Source organism: Silurus aristotelis (assembly GCF_946808225.1).
Source record: "Silurus aristotelis genome assembly, chromosome: 3".
In the NCBI taxonomy this organism is placed as follows: domain Eukaryota; kingdom Metazoa; phylum Chordata; class Actinopteri; order Siluriformes; family Siluridae; genus Silurus; species Silurus aristotelis.
This window is the reverse complement of record NC_139576.1, coordinates 22,501,743-22,526,204: the sequence shown is the minus strand read 5'-3', so window position 1 is coordinate 22,526,204 and position 24,462 is coordinate 22,501,743. Positions and strand designations below refer to the sequence as shown.

Below are 24,462 nucleotides of genomic sequence, written 5' to 3'. Positions count from 1 at the left end.
ATATATATATATATATATATATATATATATATATATATATATATATATATATACACATATATAGGGTAAATCATTAGTACTTGTTTGTTGCGTTTATAGGTGTTTGAACGCTGCATGCTCTTAGCAGCTTTCTGCATGCGGTCTAGGTTCCTGATCCCTTCTTTAAAGGGCATGCAAACTATCTACATCTGTGCTGCATACTTCTTCCAGCACCAGGTGTTCCTGAAACAAAGCAGGCCCAATGCCCACCAAACATCTGTTACCATATGTTACTGTGGCACTGTGTGCGACGAGCTGAGTTGGCATTGGTACAGTCTGTGTAACGGCAAGAAGTACTCAAGCACTTGTGGGCAAAAGGAAACATCCTTTTTATACTGACTGTACAACTTATTGTACTCAGTGAGTATCAGTCATACAATAGTTCTTCACAAGTTCTTGAAATGTCAATAAATCTAATGAGGAAAAAGTGTGAGAAAACTATTTGTCTCATGGCATTGTTTTTTTTTCCCATCAGAGTGTTAATGCCAATTTTCGGTTAGGATTGCTCTGAAATTAGGTGTGTCGGTGATGAATGAGTGTGCAGTGATCAAATCTTGGTGTTAGCCAGTTGGAGCAGGAGCAGGCCTCCAGCACATCAGGCTGGAACATGTCAGGTGTTGAAAAAGCACAATGCCACTGTGTGCAAATAGGGCTTTGTGTGAGGTGCCCCATCACATGTGTATTGCACTTAAATGCCTGTCTGAATATTAGAGCCAGAGGGGTAAACAGAGCTCTTTTACTGAGCAAACTGAACTCATTTACCAAGCACTACCGGGAAGCTTCTATGTCTTTCAGAGGTATTTTTCAAAGTAAACATTTATCATCCAAAGTCTCGATCACTTTTCATCAGTCCACAGAGTCTCTTTGACTCACATGAGTGCAATCATCTCTGCTCTATGATTGCTATTTGACGTTTATTAATGGCAGCAGTTGCGTGCGGGCGTTTGGGGGGAGGGTATTATTTTAGCTAAATTATTAGTGTACTCCATTTCAGTTTAATGCCAGTTTTGCAGTAAAGAGGGTGATGATTTGTCAAAACTGTAGCTTGTTTGAACTTTACAGAATGAACCTGTGTTTGAGCACGTGTTCAGCCAATAAGACCGCAGAAATTGCGCCTTTGTAACCTCTTTTTAGAATCCTTATTGCTGACAACTTTAGACAGTGTTTAATTAATACCTTTAATATTTTGTAGATGTACTTATTTATTTGACGATTTTTGTTGTTGTTGATTTTGTTGTTGGTATAATCAGAATCATTTTATTACTAAAAAAAACTATACAACTATAAAATAATCATTTTATTTGTCACATGCCCAGTATGCCAGTAGCATTTAAGAGACGAGAAAAGATCATTTCAGTGAATACAAATAGAGTATAGAATACAATATTACAGTGTGAATGTATGCAGTATTTTCTTAGAGAGCAACTGAAGATGAGTCCATACAGTCAAAAGAGCAGTAGAGTATAACAGTAAGTATGTAGAATACAGTAATACAGTGAGAAATTAGATAACATTTAACATTCTTAAAGTAGCACACAGTTATTTAGTTGTTTGATGGCCTGCAAATAAAAATTGTTGCTCAACTTGTTTGTCTGTGATTGCACCGCCTAGTTTGAAGGCTCCTACTAGATGGAAACGTCCCTGACTGTATTTCATTTAGCTGTAATACCACATTTTGCAGGGCTTGGTCATTTGTGGCCAAAACAGACAGTGATGCAGCCACTCTGGACGCTCTCAGTAGGGCAGTGTTGAACTGTGTGAGGGTGTAAAAAAAGGGAGAAGATTTATGATCCTCCTTAGGTGTACCACAGTTACAATCAGAATTAAGCATCTGCTGAATTTGTAGCATTTTAAGTGTAGCAAAGCATATACTAATTCAGTGTCAGAGTTTGTTCTTCATTCCTACCACAGTGTGAGTAGGCAACATAAAAAGCTAATTTTAAACTATCTTACTAAAACAGATGTCCTATGCCCATTCTTATACTTACAGCTTTCTTAATTAGCATGGCAGTAAAGAGCATGCAAGCCACAGACTTACCTAATTTCGCTGTTTTATGAGTACCATTTCACTAGAAATCTGGACAAAATGCCATACACACCATGCAATGATTCACACTGGGGAAACTTTGCTTTGTCATTCTTACTTGTTAGCACTGTTCCCAACTTGTTTACATTGCCAAGGAGACGCCGCTGCCAATCAGTATGTGAACTGACACGCACACTCGGTTATGATCTGAGGAGTTATATATGTATATATATATATATATATATATATATATATATATATATATATATATATATATATATATATATATATATATATATACAGTACAGACCAAAAGTTTGGACACACTGAAGGCATCAAAACTATGAATTAACACTTGTGGAATTATATACATAACAAAAAAGTGTGAAACAACTGAAAATATGTCATATTGTAGGTTCTTCAAAGTAGCCACCTTTAGCTTAGATTACTGCTTTGCAAACTCTTGGCATTCTCTTGATGCCTACTTTGAAGAACCTACAATATGACATATTTTCAGTTCACTTTTTTGTTATGTATATAATTCCACATGTGTTAATTCATAGTTTTGATGCCTTCAGTGTGACTCTATAATTTTCATAGTCATGAAAATAAAGAAAACTCTTTGAATGAGCAGGTGTGTCCAAACTTTTGGTCTGTACTGTATATATATATATATATATATATATATATATATATATATATATATATATATATATATATATATATATATATATATATATATATATATATATAAACTTTTGGTCTGTACTGTATATAATATATATATATATAAACTTTTGGTCTGTACTGTATATAATATATATATATATATAAACTTTTGGTCTGTACTGTATATATAATATATATAAACTTTTGGTCTGTACTGTATATATATATATATATATATATATATATATATATATATATATATATATATATATATATATATATATAATATATAAACTTTTGGTCTGTACTGTATATGCATAGTATATGCAATTTTTCCAACTGAAGACAATTAAAATGGTTTTCTTATGTTTTCTTTATATTGTTAATGCTTCTAAGATCCAAATGCCTAGATTGGACTTTATTCCAAAAGTAATTTGTTTCTAGTTATTCATCTCCTAAAATCTAAAAAAAAACACACACACAAAAGAAAAAGTAATTAAATTTGAACATCCAGGTTTTGAGTTTCATCATCGAACAAATCTGATAGAGGATAGACATGACTGAATTTGTTCAAAAGAACAAGGAAGATTTATTACACAGAAAACCCAGCTCGTAATTTCAGTAGAATATTGGCACAGCCTAATATACAACCAAAGCAACTTTTAGTTGATGTCCTGGTTTAGAAGTCAAACCAGTTTGTCTTCCTGCAGTTAAAACATTGTTATTTTACTGTGACTAGCTGCTGAAGACATTCATCATGCCTAATTTATGTTTGTATACTAAGTTTCCTTAAATAGATGCGTGGAAATAAAGCAGATGTGCAGCACTGCGAGTCTCTGTATCTTGAACACAGCAAATCTACTTGTTCCATAAGTTTCCTGTCTAAAGGTTGAAATGAAATCTAATGTTCTGCTCTTATACTCCTACAAAAATCACGTGTGTTTGCTTTGGCTTACTTCTTTTCTCACTTTTAGTCAAATTAAAGATAACTTGAAGCCTAAACATATACATGTTCTGGAGCTTTCTGTCCCCAGCAGGAGGATATTTACTTCTCAGTGAAGGACTCTACAGGGATTCCACTAAATCAGATCACAGTCATGTCATTAAAATAATATATAGCATGCTGGAGTTAGCAGATCAGCAGATGTTTCTTTGGAATTTGAGTTATATCTATATGCTACATGTCCAGTTGCTCTTTTGTCATGTTTAGATTATTCAGGTATATCAACCAACTCCTCTGGTCCCCACTGACAGATAAAGTCTGCAATGTTCAACCTTTAAACTAAATATTTCAACAGTAACACAGAGTATGCTGTAATCCAGTGTTGTGTTAAATAGCTGGGTTTATCATAAGTATGGTCTTTAAGAAGTTAGCATGGATCTTATTTGTTGTGCTTTCATCAACTGCCCCCCCCCTCCCCCTTTTTTTTTCTTCTTCATCCTCCTGAATAAATCACTTCATTCAAATGTCTTGTAACTTGTTTGTAAGGTGGAGCCAGGCTTTTCCATTTAATAGTGCTTTGGGCTTTGGGTCTTAAATAAAAGATCACTTACAGCCCATTTCACCCAGAGTTTATTCAGATCAGACTGGTTTTTTTTAATAAGCCAAAAAGCTCCACAGAGAAAGGAGTCTAGATTTGCGATTAGTCATGTAGATGACATTTGAGTTGATTGTGTATATCAAGTTGTAGCAATGTGTAAATAATATCTTTTGTTTCCTGGAATTCCCGGATTGCTCTCAGTCACATGGCCTGTTGACATACAAAATACATTTCAGTGTTGCACCAAACAGAAAGACTGACCAATACAAAAGCTGAGCATAACTAATACAAGGACTTGCTACTTATTTTGGCAGCAGTTTAAGTTAACCCAGTTACTGAAGCGTAAATGTGCTGCAGATTGTTTACATTTTTTCAGAAAATACAAACTCTACAGCAGTGTTGTGCTAGTTTCTAAGAAATAGTAACTAGTTACAGTTACTTTATTCAAAAAGTAACTTAATGACTTGTTGATTACTTACACCAAAAAGTAATGCGTTACTGTTAAAAGTAACTTTAAAAAAAAAATAGTTTTTAAAGAATGTTCTTTAACGTTCCCATTAATGCCCTTTTATGTGTTATGATCTATACAAACACAAAACTGACAACACAAAACAAAAAGTCCGACCAGCACAAACTGAATATATCACAAGGATTTCTGAAATAAATAACAAAACAAGCTGAATAATATATTCACAATCAAAAACTAAAGTGGCTTCTGCATCATAAAAGCTGTTGTGTTGAGCTCTTAAAAATGTTCCTTTCACAGCATAAGTATGAAAACTATCAACAATGTAGAACACCGGGTTAGCTTCTAGCTACTAGCTTCGTCGAGGCATGGAGTTTCTCAAGGTGCTGCTATCGCAGTAGATTCGACCTTCGAACCAGAAAGACACAGCTTACATTTGACTAAAAAGTTGTTGTTTTTATGATCAACTAAACTGAAATAATAAGCATATTTTCACTTTGAGAAACTCGTCTTGCTCTCGCCTCGACTCGCCGCTACTGCCGCACAGACCCGAATAAACGGAGACACGCCCACAGTGCGTCTTCTTCGTGTTTACAGTGGTTCATCCACCAATCCTACAATGCGTCTCTGCTGTAAACAGGTTAGACTGTAGGCTACACTTCAGCCAAAATTCATTTATAAAAGTAACGAAACAATACGGTAACGGAGTTACTTTATTTTAAAAGTAATGCATTACAGTATTAGTAACTGTCAAAAGTAACTGCGTTACAGTAACGCGTTATTGCCCAACACTGCTCTCAAATCTAAGCTATACCATATGCTGTTCATTGATCATTGAAATGGTGTTCTATGTGACACTTTCCCATGAGTTTGATCTTGAAGCATGACTTAAACATACATACTATCAATATTGTATACATGTAATGTTGGTATGTGTATATTTTGAGGGGCCTCTCTGCATGAGTTTGAATCTCTATTTGTACTGTATTTGGACCTCACAGGCCAGACCGCTGCATAAGTTCAGTTCCATACGATATAATAGATTAAACACACTTCATAATTGCTGTTAGCCAAGACACAATAGATGTGTATTGAAATAATCAGAGCAGTGTCTATACTCTTGTGTATCTCAGGCCAAAATCACATTATTAGCAATCACATTATAATCGATTAATTGGATATAAAAAAAAAGTATGTTTTGCTTATTATAGATATATAAAATCTGCAATTCAGCATATTTATTTATGAAAGTGCACTTAAAAATGCAAAGGCCACATTTTGAGTTTAAATATCTTTCATTTGTAAATTTTTTCAAGCTTATAGTGGCTGCTTGTTGAGGTGTGCATTGGGGATTTTTCCTTTGAACAAATTCGCTCATGCAGGGTTGTTTCTTTCTGTAAAAAAACCAAAACCAAAAAAACATAACAGCATTTGAGTATGTAAAGTGAATCAATTTGTGTAAATCAATATTTGTATTATTTTTAATAATAATTGCAGATGGCAAGTTGACAACCATGCTTAAAAATATTTATATAAAATATAATATAACATTGTGTTGACAATTTTTGTTTAAACAATAGATATAAGAATTTAGAATATATAATAATATGATTTTGTATAATAATTAAATAATCTATGCATAAATGAAATATACAAACATTGAAAACATTTATTAGGACATAGTAAAGCCGCAGTGAATCACGAACCATTTTTACACGATAAGGAAATACAGTTTTTGCTGTTTGATGTTTCACCTTCATCTGTGACTTGGGACGTACACTTTTCCTGCTGCCGGTTGACCCTGTTCTCTTCGCCATTTCGCAAGCGGCTGTGTAATCTTGCCATCATGCTTACCTGTAACTTGAGCAGCCCAACTAATCGATAACACCATTCGTTGACAAGGAATTTTGTTATCGATTATTTTAGGTTTTATCGATTAGTTGTTGCAGCCCTAAACATTAGCTCTGTCTTTTGTAGGAGGTCATCTAAAAACAAGGCCCCTCTTCCTCCAGCAGTGGTGTCTTCTCGTGCCCCTGCAGTAACACACACTACCATGGAACAGGAGGAAAACATGCTGGAGCAAGAACTGTTACTGACAGTTGTGCTGCCTGAGGGAGTGGAGAAGACCACAATGGTCCATGGCAGGTGAGTCAATCCAGCACTCCTGTTTTTTAAATCCCCCTGAAGCCCAATGCAACCTCAAAGACAGTACAGCATTTGCATAGGACTTGTGTGAGAAATTACAGGATTTGAGTTCAGACATTTTGTTTGTAAAGTTCTCAAGGCTTGAATTGAACTCAGACCAGAGAATGGTCATAAACGGGGTACTGAGACTGCCACCTGAAAATATGTCAGAAGATTCAGTTGTGCTGTGGAGCTGTTTAATTTCTCCTCAAGATCAGGTTCTCATTACTTCTGACCTTATATATTTAAATGGTTTGTCACTAATAAAAAGTTTTCTCTGATAATAAGTGGATGATTTATGCGGATGATTAGTCAGGTGCTGCTTGATGTGCTTTAAAGTTTTTCTTTAAAGTGCTTCTATAAAAATTTGTAGTCTTAAGAATGTATTTATCAACTAGACTTGAGTGATGCTGATTTCCTCTTAACATTGTTCACATTTCTTTTATAAAAATATGCTAAAAAATGATTGTCACCAATATTAAACCAATCAATTTATTTTTGTATTTTATTTTTCTCAATCCATGGCCTTTCAGACAAGGTAATATATATATATATATATATATATATATATATATATATATATATATATATATATATATATATATATATATATATATAGTATAAGAAATTTATAGCCCAAAGGTATATTACACAGTAAAAATAAACACAAATAGTGATACCCTAGCTATAGAAGGTATTCTGTTTATTTTTTGATGAACAGAGAAGGATTTGGACGACATATGGAGTAAAATTTAATATTTATAGCCAAAGAATCCTCTGCCATTTTGGCATTTAAAGAGACCACATAAAAGAGTAAGAATATAACATGCTGGATTTAGTAGTCTCTCTGATGCAATGCTACATATGCATGTATGTGCACACAAGTTTTTCAATAAGAAGTGTCCTTCCTGATGGACTTTACTCTCAGTCAATTATAATGTTCTACAAGCAGGCAGAAACTTCAATGAAAGTTCTATACAGATTGTCGATGGGCTGTCTTTTGTATTTCACCAGTTAGGTTTAAAACACATAGGATACATTGGGGAACTAAAGCAAAATAAAAAATTATTGTAAGTAATATAAATATAATACACAATATAAATAATATATAATTTATCTAAATCTAAATCGTGACTCAAAACAACAACTTTTACAACTTTGCATCTTTATCTACATAATAAGTAGTTATTGATAACAGATACTTAATCATTGTCTCTGTGGCAGCTTGCAATGAAGGTGTCATTCTTGGACAACACAGGTCTATGAGCTAATTACAATAGTTACGAAACTCAACTGCTGCCAGAGAAGTGCTTCCATTAGCAGCTTGTTCTACATGAGTAGAATTCACAGCTAGAAGGTGCTCATTTTCACTACTTTTGAGTGACCAATGAGGTAAAAAAAATTGTAAGTTTTATATTTGGCTTTTTAAGACGTTGAGCAAACAGATCATCCTGTTCATTGCCCCACATACTGTAAAATTATTATTAAACCTAGTGGTTGAAAATGAGAACTGCACAAGCACTAATAGAAGCTCATTTCAAAAGGAATCACCAAGGTAATGCAAAGGAAAAAAATCTTAAGATAATGCATTCACATAAATTAAAAGTATAGGTAAATACAATTAAAAGTATAGGTACATACAGTGTGTCTCTGGTGTACAGAACCACAGGTCAGGTGCTGCAGGAAATTGCTGACATGCGAGTATATATATCACAGCATGGTTGTATGTGTAATATAACTTCAGTTCAGTATAAATAAGAAATTAATATTGAGTAACAGACATTTTCCACATAATACATCTAAAACATTTCTTTTTTAAGAGGCCACATGCTAGCTAGCTCACAGTGATTTGTACATTCCAGGTAAAGGTGCATATTGTGAAACTGGCTTCACTTCTTTTCTTTTAGGTTTTATATTTTAAGCCAAATGTGATGTTATACTGATGAAAAATGTATAGTTTTTCCACAATACAGTATACAGTATAATGTAAGAACAACTCTAAAGCTATATATCTTGATATCCATATTTTTTTATTTTTTTATGAGCTTGGCAACCACAAACAATGATATGAGCTTTGTGTTTGTCTTGCACATTGTGACAATACACACATACTTTATGACACACTGTCAAGAAGGAACTGCGTAAGAAGGAGCTGCGAGACTGTATCCTGTGTGGCTGGATGTTGTTAACTCTTAGCTACCATTTCCTTAAAATGTGCTAGATAGTCTTCTATATCATACATAAAACTTTGATTAATTTTTTGAACTGCAGTAAACTGAACCAGGTTCTAAGTTTATTAGCAAAGTCAACTAGAGAGAAGTTAATACTTTTTGCCAGTTCGTAATATTTAATGCAATATTTATTGGGTCTTTAATCTTAAATTCTGATCAATTTTGGAGTCAGTATAGAGAATAATTTCAATCATTGTCTTGCTTAAGCTAAACACTGACCCACCTATACTGTATATAACCCCTATATTTATATTCCCTAGCGTTCTTTATTGAAGTTTAGTTGTAAAGACATAAGTGAGATCATTAAGGTCACCAGTGCATTACATCAGTGTTAAAACAGCTGAAATTGCTCCCTTTTCTGAGTCACATGGGTGGTGCTGCACCAAGGAAAGGCTGGAAAATGAAAACGGGTTTCAAACAGATTCAGGTCTCCAGGTCAATGGGTTCTCTTACACTACAGCAATTTAGCCATCAAAATTCAGTATCTTTTTTTGTTTTGTTTTAATCTCCTTCTCCGAAGTGATCAACGTTCATTAGCTACGTGCTGCTTTCTCTTTTGCCAACTGATGGTGCTGTTGTCTTGGTTCAGTTCTCTGCATTGCAAAAAATCGAATTAAGCAAAGAGTAAAACATTTATATGTTTTTAATTAAACCAAATGAACTAAAATGTTGTTGCTCTTGTTAGGCTCATACTGAAAAAACGTTCAATTTAGGTGGATTAAGCATCAAATTCTTTCCCGTCTTTTCTGCTGGGATGCTAGCAGTGTCCCCAACCTTTTCTTCCTCAGGATTTAACTGTAGCTGCTGTATATTTCCAAAAGCTTCTCAGATTCTGGCATTCTAGCAGCAGTTGGAAAGCATCATGTTGCTCATTCTGTGTCACTAAAGGATTTTCCACACTCAGTATGCTCCTGTATGGCAGAAACATTCCTCCACTTCATAGGAGTGTATGCGCATCCATACATACATACTACAGCTTATATGCAGCATAAATTATGTATATATGTATATATATAAATTAACTAATATGTATATAAGCTGGGCATCTGTAAGAGTGAGGAATGTACTGTAAGTGTAAGGGCTTCAACCATGTTTAAAGTTTAGAAGATTGAACCTGAGATAAACAGGACTGTTTTTTGGTTAAAACCCAGAGGCTTCATAAAATTTGATTATTTCAACTAGTATGGCATTTTGCATGCAAATGAATACACCGTGTGTGCTAAACATCTTTTTGCTGACACGCACAGTGTTTGTTTGGAGTATCAAATGCACAATGCCTTTATTTACTTGTTGTTAATTCAAGCAGCCATGTTGACCACATGACCTTTAAAACGACATTATGTTTTCATTTTACTTGAAGTTTTTTCTCAGACCTGTGTGAGAACACTGTCATTGTTAGGAAAAAAGATTTCAGAATATTTGATACAGCCATATCTCCTTAGTTTTGAATGTCTCTTAGTTTTATTATGTTGGTCAATTATTGTGTTTTGCATGGAATAATAAAAAAAATCCACTATTGATGTTTATATTTTAAAAAAAGATAATAATGTAAGAAAGTGAAGAGGTGCAGCTTCATTTAACACCAGACTATTGCCTCCACAAGAGCTCCATCCAGTGGAGATAATGTAAAACTATAAAGATAAGAAGTGTATGTGTGTATAAAAGTCTTATCTGTGTTTTTTACAGTAAGCCCATGATTGACTTGCTCGTTATGCTGTGTGCAAAGTACCACCTCAACCCATCAGGCCACACTATTGAGCTAGTCTCTGCCAACAAGAACCACATTAAATTCAAGCCCAATGCTCTTATTGGAACTCTGGAGGCTGAGAAAGTTCTGCTCAAGCCCAAAGGCATGGAAGACAAGAATAAGAAAACTGGACCACAAATGCCAGAGGTAAAGTTCAGATCTTTTTAAGGGATCCTCAAAATGTATTATTCTGCAAACATTATTATTTTTTTGCATTTGAAAATAAATTGTAGAAACTTGTCATGGTTTAATTAAATTTATAATGTTTATATAAGATATTGATTTCTGATCTTATTTAATGAAAACATCCACAAGCTTTGTTTCTCCTTTTCTTTTCATCTCTTTTATTCATTGAATCACACATCTCTCCCTCAGGCTACTGTACGTCTAGTAATAAACTATAAAAGGACCCAGAAGACAATTTTGCGAGTGAACCCTAAGCTCGCTCTGCAGGAGCTGCTCCCCGCGATCTGTGAGAAATGTGAATTTGATGTGCAGAGCACCGTGCTGCTGCAGAACGTCCACTCACAGGAGCCTTTGGACCTGAAGAACTCCCTCAATGACCTCTGCCTCAGGGAGCTCTACGCCAGAGACACACGGGGTAATGACAATAACAAAGGCTTATTAGAAATATAAAAGGCTTATATGAAAGGCTTATTAGAAATATTAAAGGCGTATTAGAAATATTTAAGGCGTATTAGAAATCCAGCTGAACACAGAAGTATATTGACTTCTTCAGAGTTATGTTTTTTTTAGGATTAGCTGGCTGTCACTGACATTTTATTAACTCACCTTTCTGTACATCTTTGAACAGTTATCAGTCCAACAGACTTCCCTCCATCGCCAACTCATTCAGGTAACAGTCATTATGAGCTGTAATGTAATATACTTCTAAAAATGTCTCCTTAATATATACATATTAAGCTGCACATACAGGATGATAAAACATATCACTGGACTGGATGTGGCCTGGATGTACTGCTTCTGCTTAAAATTATTTGCATTTGACTGCATTTGGTGAATGGCACAATTGATCAAAACACACCAACACTCATCTAGAGGGTCTGAGATTAGATAACAACAAACATTAGTGCAATAAAATAGTGCAAATGATGCATTTTGCAGTTTCTGTCCCCCAATATAAACATAAATATTTCTTATTAAATTATATAAACGTGTGAATTTTTCAAACAGATGTTATGCAACCTGGCAAGGACAAACTCCAGAAAGAAAAAGAAAATAAAGGACTGTTTGGCATGTTCAGAAGAGGAAGCAAGAAGAAACCCGACCAGGTTGGTGTTGATATAAAACAGTTTAATATCAGAAGATGGTAGATTGTTTGGTAGTTAAATTGTTTAAAACAGTATTTACAGAGTCTACAGAGTGAGAAAGCTGCATTTCCAAAGCTTTTTTTTTTTTTTTTTTTGCTAATTTGTTTGCCACTGCATAAGCAGTTCAGGACTGATAGAGTATGTGTTTATTTTGGGTGCTCTTTAAGCTTTGCATGGACAAATCCTGAGCTTTTTCATTGGTCTGTGTTCATCCTCGCCCTTTTACCCAAATTCAGCCTTTTGCAGTCTAAAAACTGGCCCCAAGACTTCATTTCATTCCGCGTTCGAGTGTTAGAGATTGGTTATTTGCAAGACTGTAAACGTCAGGAAATTGCTTTTTCTTTTCATTTAAAAGGCATCAACTGTGAGTGCACCAGCATCCCCAACCAACAGGAAATCAAGACCCATGAGCATGAGTTCATTCAGCATCCATTCTTCAACGTACGACTCGAACACTATGCCGTCCGACACACCGAAGAAGAGACGGGCCCCTCTGCCTCCACAGATGCAGCCCTCTGAACTCAGCCATAACAACGGCAACTCTCAAACTATCATTCATGCTCCTGACAACCAGGTATGCAATGCTTATATTACACTTTTCTTTAGATTTACATTTCATATTAGTGCACACCCTGTACAATTAGATAAAAATAATAACAACAGTATTAGTGTGTGCTACAATCTTTGGGGTCTGAATTTATTTCTATACTACACACAATATTTATACTACACTTGCATACTACACTCAAAACTGTTCATGTCATTTTTAAATAAACATAATCCAGATCATTCTGGCAAATTCTATGTTGAGTGAATGCAGTCAGTTTCTTCTCTGGATTGTCAAGGTTGTGCCATCCCTGGGTCGAAGTTTATCTACCGAGTCATCTCTGAAAAGGAGTAAGAGAAAGGCTCCACCACCCCCAACCTCTCCCAGCAGCCTCTCGGTGACCCAGGATAAAAAAAAACAGGATACAACTGTAACAGGTGAGTCTGCAGTCCCCTGGCACCTAGTAAACATTTAGGCATTTATTAAGGATGTAAAAGCTTAGAACAGTCTATCACCAGTCGTGTTTTCCAAGCTGTTGCCGTACACTGTGTTGTAAACATCCTTTGAGCCACAGTGCAATAGTGGATAATCTGCAAAAGCCTGTATTTATTTTGTTGTTATGTATTTCATTTGAAAAAAATTAATTTTTCATCTGCTTTTTGGTGGTATCTAACTACTCTGCAAACAGTTTTAAGAGTCCCACATGAAAAGAGATAAACAGCTGTACTTTGTCCTGTGTGTAAACAGAGAGACATAGCAGTGAGTGAGCATGTTGACAGTGCAGACTGGTTAAGACTTAAATTTGTATACATTCTGCCTCCTAGTGGTTTTTTTAAGAAAGCACAACTCCTAGAGAGTCTTATGTTTCTTTTTTTTTTTCCCAGTTAGTGTTTTTCTGTTTTTCGATAACATGTTCTATTGATCTAATTTCATTACTGTTTTTAAATAAAGCTGTGGGCTGATAAACGGTTGTAGAAGAATAGCTTTCGCTAGATTTGAATGTGTGCTTCTACATTGCTTGACAAGTTCACACACAAACACGCACACACAGAAATTCAAAACAGGTATAGCAAATGCATCATGCTGAAGATTTATGGCATGAACAGCTTGAGCAGCTACAGGGAGCTGGTTGTTCCAGTCAGGAATTTGTGTAGTGGATGTAGTAGGCTTTGGTGATGTTTAAAAACTAAACAACAGACAGCCATTTTCTTTCTATTTTCCACTAGAACAAACATTTTCCACTGTTCTTTTCATACAGTATCCTAAGGGCTTTTCTTTTATTAGTTATAAAATTGGGACAAAAACAAAACATTATATTTGATAGTTTGCCATTCGGGTCAAGATAGTATCATTAGATATGCAGTTTTGATAACTTTTACATTGTGTGTAGTGTGTGAATCCCTTTACTTGAGGCAAATATTTGAGTTGATTGAAATGATTTAATCTAAGAAAGGAGTTAAAACACTGTCAAAATTTGTCTGTAATTTTTTTTAAATAGCAGCACCTTCAAACGGGTTTATTCCCTCTGCTAATATATGAATTTGGCAACATTACTTTAAAGAATAACCTGTTCTTCTTCTTCTTTTTCTTCTTCTTCTTTCGGCTTCTCCCATTAGAGGTTTCCACAGCGAATCATCCGTCTCCATACCCCCCTGTCCTCTTTCTGCCTCTTTCAAACACACTACTGCATGTCTTCCTCACCACATCCATAAACCTCCTCCTTGGTCTTCCTCTTTTACTCCTTCCTGGTGGCTCCATCCTCAGCATTCTTTTACTGATATACCCCATGCCCCTCCTCTGCACATGTCCAAACCATCTCAATCTCGCCTCCCTCACCTTGTTTCTAAAACTAACTACATGCGCTGTCAATCCAATAAACTTGTTTTAAATACTGTCCATCCTTGTCATTCCCAACAAAAACCATAACATCTTCAGCTCTGCAACCTCCAGCTCCACCTCCTGTATTTTACTCAATGCAGGTCTCACCACAGTCCTATAAACTTTCCCTTTCACTTTTTTTTATCACAAATCACTCCTGCTATCACTCTTCTCCACCCTGCCTGCAACCTTTCCTTCACTTCTCTAACACACTCTCCATTACTTTGCACTGTTGACCCCAGGAACCTGAACTCCTCCACCTTCTCCACTTCTTCTCCCTGCAACCCCACAACTCCACTGCCCTCCCTCTCATTCACACACATGTACTCTGTCTTACTCCTACTGACTTTCATTCCCCTTCTCTCCAGCGCATACCTCCACTTCTCCAGGCTCTTCTCCACCTGCTCCCTACTCTCACCACAAATAACAATATCATCTGCAAACATCATAGTCCAGGGAGACTCCTGTCTGACCTCGTCTGTCAACATGTCTATCACCAGTGCAGTAAAGGGCTCAGATCCGATCCATGATGCAGTTCAACCTCCAGTCTGTCGTTCCCACTGCACACTTCACTGCTGTCACACTGTCCTCATACATGTCCTGCACCACCCTCACATACTTCTCTGACACACCTGACTTCCTCATACAATACCACAACTCCTCTCTCGCCACTCTGTCGTACGCGTTCTCTAAATCCACAAACATACAATGCAACTCCTTCTGACTTCTCTGTACTTCTCCATCAACATTCTCAAAGCAAATATTGTATCTGTAGGGCTCTTTTTTGGGATGAAACCATACTTTGCTGACAGATGGTGACCTCTTCTCTCAGCCTGGCTTCCACTACTCTTTCTCATAACTTAATGGTGTAACTTTATTCCCCTGTAGTTACTGCAGGTCTGCAGATCTTCCTTAATCTTAAAGACCGGTACCAGCACACTCCGTCTCCATTCCTCAGGCATCCTCCCACCACCCATAATTCTTGTTAAATCTTGTTAAAAACTCCACTGCAAATCTCTCCTGAACATCTCCATGCTTCTATTGGTATGTCATCTGGTCCTACCGACTTTTAACTCCTCATCCTCTTAATCACTGCTCTCACTTCCTCATTACTAATCCTATCCACTTTCTGCTTCACTTCATCCACGTTGTCCAACCTTTTTTCTCTTTTATTTTCGTTATTCATTAGCTTCTCCAAATACTCCCTCCACCTTCTCAACACACTCTCCTCACTAGTCAGCACAATTCCATCTTTATCCTTTATTGCTCTAACTTGCAGCACATCCTTCCCAGCTCGGTCCCTCTGCCTGGCCAATAGGTACAAATCCTTTCCTCCTTCCTTAGTGTCCAACTTCTCATACAGCTCCTCATATGCCTTTTCCTTGGCCACATCCCTCTTCACCTGCTGCTGCATTTCCTTGAACTCCTGCCTATTTTTCTCATCTCTCTGTCGATCCCAATTCTGTTTCGCCAATCTCTTTCTCCTTATTCTCTTCTGCACTTTCTCATTCCACCACCACGTCTCTTTGTCTTTCTGTCTTTTTCTAGAAGTTTTACCAGTGAAACACTGAAGGCACCCCTTTAACTTCCAGCTTCACGTTTATCATCCTATCAGCAACTCTCTTTACCTCCACATCACTCTTACTGTACTCTTCCTTCAGGATCACCCCTACACCATTTCTCTTTCCATCCACGCCATGATAGAACAGTTTAAACCCCCTCAACTTTTCCTGGCCTTACTCCCTTTCCACTTGGTCTCCTGAACACACAACATATCTACCTTTCTCTTCTCCATCATATCAGCTATCTCTCGCCCTTTACCAGCCATAGTACCAACATTTAAAGTACCAACCCAAACCTCCACTCTTCTACACTTCTCCTTTCCCTGCTGTCTCTGTTGAAGTATTCCTCCTTTTCTTATCCTCCTTTGGCAAACAGTAGCCCAATTTCTATTAGTACCCTGTTGGATAGCAATACATGTGGCGGTCGTTGGTACCCCGGGCCTCGATCGATCCGGTATGGAATTAAATTAAGGTTTGTGATCCGCATATTTGACTTGCCATGTTTTATGCTGGATGCCCTTCCTAACACTCCCCAACTATCTGGGATTGACTAAGAGTGCACTGGATTGTGCAACCCTAATGGCTGGGTTACATTTTATGCAGTCTACAAAAACAAATTCACTGTTTCAACAATTTCACACTTATAATCCATATATCGAACACTTATCTTACGTATAATGGAAACACCCTCAAACCAATCAGATATAGTAGAGTCTCTGTCAATAAATTCCATAGAATTTACATAAATATATTGCTGTCAAAAGTTTGGAAACACCCAGTCTTTGATTGTTTTTGCATGTTCCTTTTGTTTATATGCAACAAACTAGATGATTTAACTGTATGAAGATTTACCTTAACCAAACAAATAAATACATGTACAGATGGTAAACTTTATTTTTATTGAAACTTTTATTTATTTTTTTCTTCAAACATTCAGCTAAAATACTCATGTTTGCAATCCAGTTCATCCCAGAGCAGTTCAATAGGTGACTGGGCAGGCCATTCCATGAAGGATAACACTCCAGCCCACTGTTTGCTTTCTGAATAACGCTTACAGAGCATGGATGTATGCTACAGTTCATTGTCTTGTTGTATGGTAAAGTTGGTTCCAATTAGCAGCAGTCCAGACAGAACTGCATTGCATTAAATTATGAAATGGAAGCCATATTGGTTTAGTGTTTCTTTCACCCAGATTAACTCTCCAACTTTCCCTGCTCCAAAACAACCCCAGACCATTAAACATCCACCTCCACGTTTGACTGTGGGTGTGAGGTGGTCTGCTAACATCTTCTCTTTTGTCTTACATTTTTCTGTTAGAGAAAAACATTTCAAATTTTGGACTATTTCTTCCTGTCATTCAGTGACAAATTATTGTTGTATATAAACAAAATAAATATGCATGTGTCTCAAAAATGTTAAAAAACTAGGTGTTTCCAAACCTTCGACAGACACTGTACCTTGTGTCAAGTGCAGCATGCCAGCAAATATATAGGATTTGTTAAAATGTATTAAACACCTATATAATCAAATTGCTTCACCAGCAAATTTGAATTATTGTCTTGGCCACAGGCTGTAATCTATAAACTATGAATTCTATGTTTGTATGTTGTAATTAAATGCTTTTTGTGGATTAACAGAAATATTTTGTGGTATTAAGTGGTAGCTTGGGCTCCCCTGCGGTTTTAGGTAGTTGTTATTGATGTTATTTCGCCCTCTAAAAGACAGTCTGTGTCTGTTTTTACAACTAATCGTTTAATATTACATTTATTTTCTACATAATGAGAGGAAGATGATGGAGAAAAAGATAAGAAGTTCTTCTTTTTTTATTTCTTTTCTCTAGGAAATTAAAGCACTTGACTTTACATATTGTCCAGAAGGGGGCATATAGCAAAAAGGGGTTTCTTTTATCTTGGCTTGTTGTTGCTTCTCAACCTCAATGTGGTAGCATTTTCTCCCTCTGTCATTTCTTTAGATTGTAATTATATGTTCATGCCAGTGTTTGTATGTTTTCCAAACAGTATCTTTTTCTCATGATTTTTTTTTTTATGTGTAGATAATTTTCTTTTATTTCTTATATAGTTTATAAATGATACATTTGGGATGGGGGGGTGTCGTAGTTAGAAAAATATTAGGAACAACAAATACTTTAGCTAGCATGTCATGTTGTCATGTTTATAATTCCTTCACCTTTATTTACATTGTTGACTTATATTTAAATGAACTGAATATTGATATTATTATTAGTGACTGGTGGTCTAGTGGTTAGGATGCGGCGCTCTCAAAGCTGCTGCCCGGTTTCAATCCCCGGTCAGGGAACCAACCCCAGCCATTAGGGTTGCACAAGCCTTAGTGCCGGTCCCAAGCCCGGATAAATGGGGAGGGTTGCGTTAGGAAGGGCATCCAGCGTAAAAACATGTGCCAAATCAAACATGCGGATGATCTGCTGTGGCGACCCCTACTGGGAGAAGCCGAAAGAAAAAAAAATTGTGATTTACAATTGTATCTACAATTCCTGGACATACAACTTATTCAGCTTGCTTCACTCAAAGATTAAATTAAGCATTCACATTTAGTTTGGAAATGTTTAGAAAGATTTTGAACTAATCTAAACAAACTGCAGAACGGAATCCAAATTTCAATGGGTATGAAATGAAATCACACTGTTCTCCAAACCTGATATGGTCCATTTGGAATTGTTACTATAGCTGCATAGTCATTTCAGTGTAGGTGTCAATACTAAAAGCTGGAAGACAGTTCAAAGTGTGATAAGAAATATATAAACTTAATAACCCAGGATGTTGTCTGTTTGTTTGTGATGGTTGGCCAGACTCATGTGTTTGTGGCTTCTATGGAAGACTGCACTATGAGCTTTGCAAGCTGAGTACTAATGCAGTTAACATTTAATAATGCAGTTAAAATGTCTTTTTAAAGAGATGAACCATACTTGAGTGTGCATTGATATTTCTCCATACGCTGCAATAATATGACAAATGTGAGGAGAATGTGAGGAGAAAGAGACCTAACAAGGGCTCTCATTGTAACTATGAATGTTTTACGTTTCAAAATGTATTGAATACTCAGGGCCCCTATGCCAAAAAGCTCTTGTAAAAATGCATTGTTTTGCTGAGATGCAACAGCATGCACTTTCAATAAAAAGTAACTACAGGGGTGAAGGTGGCATTGCTTTTAGGGAGTAATTGCACTCTAATCGGGGATGTGAATCTGCAGACAGACACAGCTCGTCGTTCATAACCACAAACGAGCAGCTTCTCGAGACTGGAGAGAACCTTTACTTTCCTTGTGCACGACAATATTTTCCCTTCTCAATTTGCACTTTTTTGTGTTTGTGGGCTGCATTTTAATATCCTTTTTTTTTTCAGGATATTAGAGTTTGATAAGTCTTACATTATTTCAACAGTAGATTCTGAAGGTTCAGAAATAAAGTGTTGGCAAAGTTTGGAATCGTCTCTGAACACTTGTGTCTTCAGGGCTGTTTCGTTCCCCTGCTGACAGCAATAATCAACTTCACATAGGAGGAGAGGGAGGCATGGAGTACAATCATGAAAAATGCAGGGGGGTAGAGTGACAGCAAGAAAAAAGACAAAAAAAGAAGATTAAGATATAGAGCATAAAGAAAAAGTAAAAATGCAAAAAGAAAAAGTTAAATAAATTGTGTAGGAGAGGAGCGCAAAGCCCAGACTTTTATCGCCACTATCTATTTCTATGGCACTTCACTATTCCAGGAAGAGAAAGAGAAGAGAGAGAACGATCACAGAGCACTCTGCAGAGAGAAGCGCTTTCTTTGAATACTGCTTCTGCACTCCAGTCCCCACCGACAGCCCTTGAAGTGCTGAATGAAGCGGCTGGCGCAGGAAAGTGTGATGTCTTAATTAAGAGCGATCCACTCACTCTGAAAAACCATGTGGCACAGCAGCACTTTGGCCTGTCTGCTCCACTCTCACACTAACACTGCTCCCATCAGCCCATTATGTAAACCGCTCCTGGACACCGCCGAGGAGTAGAATACGGATCTCTTTATTAACCCGTGCTGTAAATGGCCACTGAGCCAACTCTGAAAACTAAAGCAGACACAGAATAATCAAGGCATCGATTTGAGTCGAAGATTTAAAGGTTAATGAACACATTGAAACCAATATGTAACCTGGAGTCAAATCAGCCTTTTTAACAGTTTCAAGTGAAAGTAGCTTTTTACACAATTTTAATAAACGGATCAAGTGAATGGGAACTAAAGAAAGAATGCCTTTGCCCTCTTTTGCTAGAGAGCCTATTAATTTTTGACACTAGAGGAGTACTAATTCACAAGAAGCAGTACTTTCGCAGTAGGAGACATTTGACTGACATTGCAGACACCCACCCATGTTTACTCGGCATGTTTAATCAAACAAAACGCTAATAACTTTTAAAGATGGGAGGCCGTATGTACACCTTGCTCAAAAGAGCTCATTGTGTCAGTGTTCAAATGTTTGTTTTCCCATCACAGCCTGGTGTACAGAAGTGCAAATACATAAGAGTAGGAAGAGCAAATCAGACTGATGCTATGCACATTGCAAGGTTCTAAAGCTTGAGGCCAGCTTCAGAAAAGATTATGAATACAAAAGATTAAGATGTTTTGCAAGCAGTGTGTTTGCAAATGTGTACATATCTTATTATGTTGGATAGTGCAGATTATAAAACAAACTTAAGCATGTGGCAAGTTATGGGTTCTTGGCAGAGCTGGTGATATAGTATACTAAATTAAAATAGTCTTAAGTGTTTTGTCTCAGAAAGGTTTTATGTATATAGTTCTGCAATTATCGTAACCGTTTTCCTTCAGAACAGTATGTAATTTTCATATTTAAAAAATTGTTGCAGGGTTGACAAAAAAAGAGGTCCAAGACAATCAGGAGTCTCCTATGGTTCCGGACGTTCCTGTAAACTCCAGTCCTGATGAGAGCTTATGTCCTTTGCCAGAACTTCTGGAGGATGACAGCAGCGTCAACATTTCTGTTGACGTGTCTCTGGACTCTGGCAGAGCAGAAACTGCCTCCCCGACTCAGGATACGGAGATGGAAAGTGTAGCTCCACCTAGGGGGAGCTCACAAGAAGTCTCATCTGATCTGACCACAGATGGCAAGTACGACAGTTTTGAGTCGAAGAAAATAAGGCTGTTTACTCTTTAGTTCATTTTAAAAACATAGTAGAATTGGTGGTTGGTTTTCTAAACCTTCACATGATTTTTGTACTAACAGGCTGGCGACAGACACTAAGGTCAACAGAAATTTTACTGAGACTGATTCCAATACCCTGTTAAAGGCAACAAACAATGGTGTGTTGTGTTTCCATATCATTTAAATCGTTTTAAACCATAAATAAAAATGTTTAAAATCAACTTTATTACAGTTAAGTACCTATAAATTGAAATGTTTATGGTCTGATTTCTCAACTTTCTTATTTTCCTCTCTTATACAGCCAATTTTGATGGGAAGACTGAAACAGCATGTTTAACTGCTGAATGTTCTACAGTGATGAAGGAAAAGAGCACTGCACCACTGAATGCAGCTCAAAATTCTGTACAGCAAGTCACACACACTCAGCAAGCAGAGCCACAGGTTCCAACTAAGCCTAGTTATGCAGTAGCTGCAGTACAAACAACGCCTAACGCTTTTTTCACTGCAACTAGTGTTAGCCAGACACACACTGAAATTCAAACAGAGATATGCAGCTCTACTGAATTTATACATGTCCCGGAGTCAGTTGTCTCTACATCTGCAGCTTTATGGAGCCCAAAACGAGACATGGGCACATCTACAGAAGAGTTCCAAACACAAGAAATTCGGCCAACCTCTACGCAAAATTTTAATATACAGGCATGCACATCCACTCAACTCCCTGAAATCCCAAAAGCCATTCAGACTCCCAATCTTAAAAATCAAAAGTCCACACAGATTTACTCAGCAACTAAACCTGGAAGTCTACAGTACTATGTTGCCTCTGAGCCAAAGCCCTCAAACGAACTCACCCGTGATTACATCCCCAAAGTAGGCATGACCACCTACACAGTTGTGCCTCCGAAGTCCTTGGACAAGCTGCGCTTTTTTGAGGTGGAGCTGACGCTCGAAGCTCCCAGTGTGCCTGGAGTTCAGGAAGTGAATGTGGAGACTTTAAGTCAAAAAGCTACAGCAACAGTGCCAGCAGCAGCGGCATCTCCCACCAGATTTGAGCGCAGGCTTGATAGTGCCAGTGATGTCTCTCCGTCAATTTCCCCAACTGCTAAATCTCCTTCAGACTCCTCACATACTCCTCAGACCAAGGAGAAGAAAGTTCCGCCTGCAACCAGGCCCAAACCAGCTTCCTTCCGTTTACCGCCAAACAAAAAAACACCTGGAAGTTACGTCAACTCGGCAGTGGTGCGCAGTAGGAGTTTAAGTGAGGAGAAAGAACCACTAGCTAGCCCGCAAAGAGAAAGTTTCCATGGGCCTCTGCAGGAGACCTTTCCCCCTCCTCCACCACCCATCCAGTGGGAGGAGGAGACGAAGACTACTGAGGAGCAGCACATTTCTCCACCAACATCTCCACTAAAGCAGAAGGACATGGAAAGATCTAGTCCAGCTGCCTCCCCGAGAGAGACGAAAGTGTTTGGTGGCTCAGCGCATTCGCTTTTGGCCCGCCAAACGAGTTTACCGACTGCTGGTCTGACTCTGGAAAAGCTGCGGAGTTTTGCAGCACCAAAACCATTCACCTCGTCCACACCATCCCGCTTTGCCCAGGCTGTCAATACTGCAGTCAAGAGATCTCAGACTATTAGCCACAATCCTGCTAGGCTGTGCAGCCACAAGGTGCCTTTGTCAATGACCAAACGTTGTGCGATCAGCGAGACAGATGAGGTTGTTGAATTACCCACTTTCAGGGTGAGTATGTGTTTTGTGTAGGGTTCAAAATTGTATATTTTTGGACTGTTATTATATATCTTTTATTATAATTTTTCCCTCGCCATGAGGTGGGAAGGGCCTAGTTTTGTTAGTGACTTGGGACCGGTGTACTTTATCCCCATTCCAACAACTGAGCACCCCTGGGGTTAAGGGCCTTGCTTAAGGGCCCAAGAGTGGCAGCCTGTTAATGCCTTAACAACTGGCCTACCACCTCCCCCACTGTTAGTAATATATATAGTTAAACAATGGCACTCAAATTGCACAATTATCCATCAACGTCAATGTGATAGCGTTTGTTAGACTGATGTATAACCATTTTGTGTATCAATTGCTGGAAAGACCTTTTCTGAGCTTCTGTGACTGAGGAAAGCACTGTTCTTTTCTTTCAACCTTTTATGTGCCATTTTCCTTGGTGGCATCACAACACAACATCTCTAAAAAAAAGCTTCTGTTTGATGATGGGATAGAGTGTGCATGCCATTGTGTTTACTGACAGATGATCCTGCGTGTTTGTTTCTCTCTGCTTTCTGTCCATGCATGTGAGGTGTGTCACAGTATCAATGTCTCTATCACCAGCCTGCTGCCTGAGGGACAGCTTCGTGTGTGTGTGTGTGTGTGTGTGTGTGTGTGTGTGTGTGTGTGTGTGTGTGTGTGTGTGTGTGTGTGTGTGTGTGTGTGTGTGATAGAGAGAGAGAGAAAGGGTAAAATCAGTGTCAGGAATAACTCCACAGCTCACACATTCTGTGTTTAATTATCTATCATTTCCAAGAGGACAACATGGCTGCTGTTTCATCATAATATTTATCTACTCCTTTTGCATTTGCTGTATATTTGAGGGGTGTAACTCAGTGCTGCTGAATGTAGTACTATTTTAATGGCTGCAAATGTCTTTATTTGGATTTAAATATAATTTGTGCATCTAATCCATTTGTATTTATTTATTGGTTTGTTTACTGTACATGATACCCATTAGCACAAGGTAGCAGCACTGTCTGCTTTTTTCATGATAGTCATAATCTAGTTTATAATTCGTCTCTTCTGAGATGCATATACAGTACAGACCAAAAGTTTATATATTATATATATACAGTACAGACCAAAAGTTTATATATATTATATATACAGTACAGACCAAAAGTTTGGACACACCTGCTCATTCAAAGAGTTTTCTTTATTTTCATGACTATGAAAATTGTAGATTCACACTGAAGGCATCAAAACTATGAATTAACACATGTGGAATTATATACATAACAAAAAAGTGAACTGAAAATATGTCATATTGTAGGTTCTGCAAAGTAGGCATCAAGAG

The 24,462-nt window shown here is 37.3% G+C and overlaps 1 protein-coding gene and 1 long non-coding RNA gene across 7 annotated transcripts in view; one reads left to right on the top strand and one right to left on the bottom strand.

The window, feature by feature from the left end:
- The window catches only part of cobll1b (cordon-bleu WH2 repeat protein-like 1b), a 41,006-nt gene that overhangs the window by 13,061 nt on the left and 3,483 nt on the right, over nt 1-24,462 (top strand). For all 6 annotated transcript variants that reach the window (XR_014533002.1, XR_014533003.1, XR_014533004.1 and 3 more), the window contains 10 exons: nt 6,719-6,886; nt 10,843-11,050; nt 11,279-11,504; nt 11,718-11,759; nt 12,098-12,195; nt 12,590-12,808; nt 13,080-13,218; nt 21,094-21,355; nt 21,471-21,547; nt 21,691-23,129. Coding sequence is in view for 3 of the 6 variants with exons in the window: in XM_083537995.1 (XP_083394121.1) it covers nt 6,719-6,886; nt 10,843-11,050; nt 11,279-11,504; nt 11,718-11,759; nt 12,098-12,195; nt 12,590-12,808; nt 13,080-13,218; nt 21,094-21,355; nt 21,471-21,547; nt 21,691-23,129 (2,878 nt within the window). In the remaining 3 variants the exon portion in view is untranslated. The remainder of the gene's footprint in view (nt 1-6,718; nt 6,887-10,842; nt 11,051-11,278; nt 11,505-11,717; nt 11,760-12,097; nt 12,196-12,589; nt 12,809-13,079; nt 13,219-21,093; nt 21,356-21,470; nt 21,548-21,690; nt 23,130-24,462) is intronic.
- Nucleotides 8,765-10,145, bottom strand: LOC310724278. Its single transcript, XR_014533022.1, has 2 exons — nt 9,370-10,145; nt 8,765-9,308 (listed from the first exon to the last, which is right to left on the bottom strand). It is a non-coding gene; the product is annotated as an uncharacterized lncRNA (long non-coding RNA).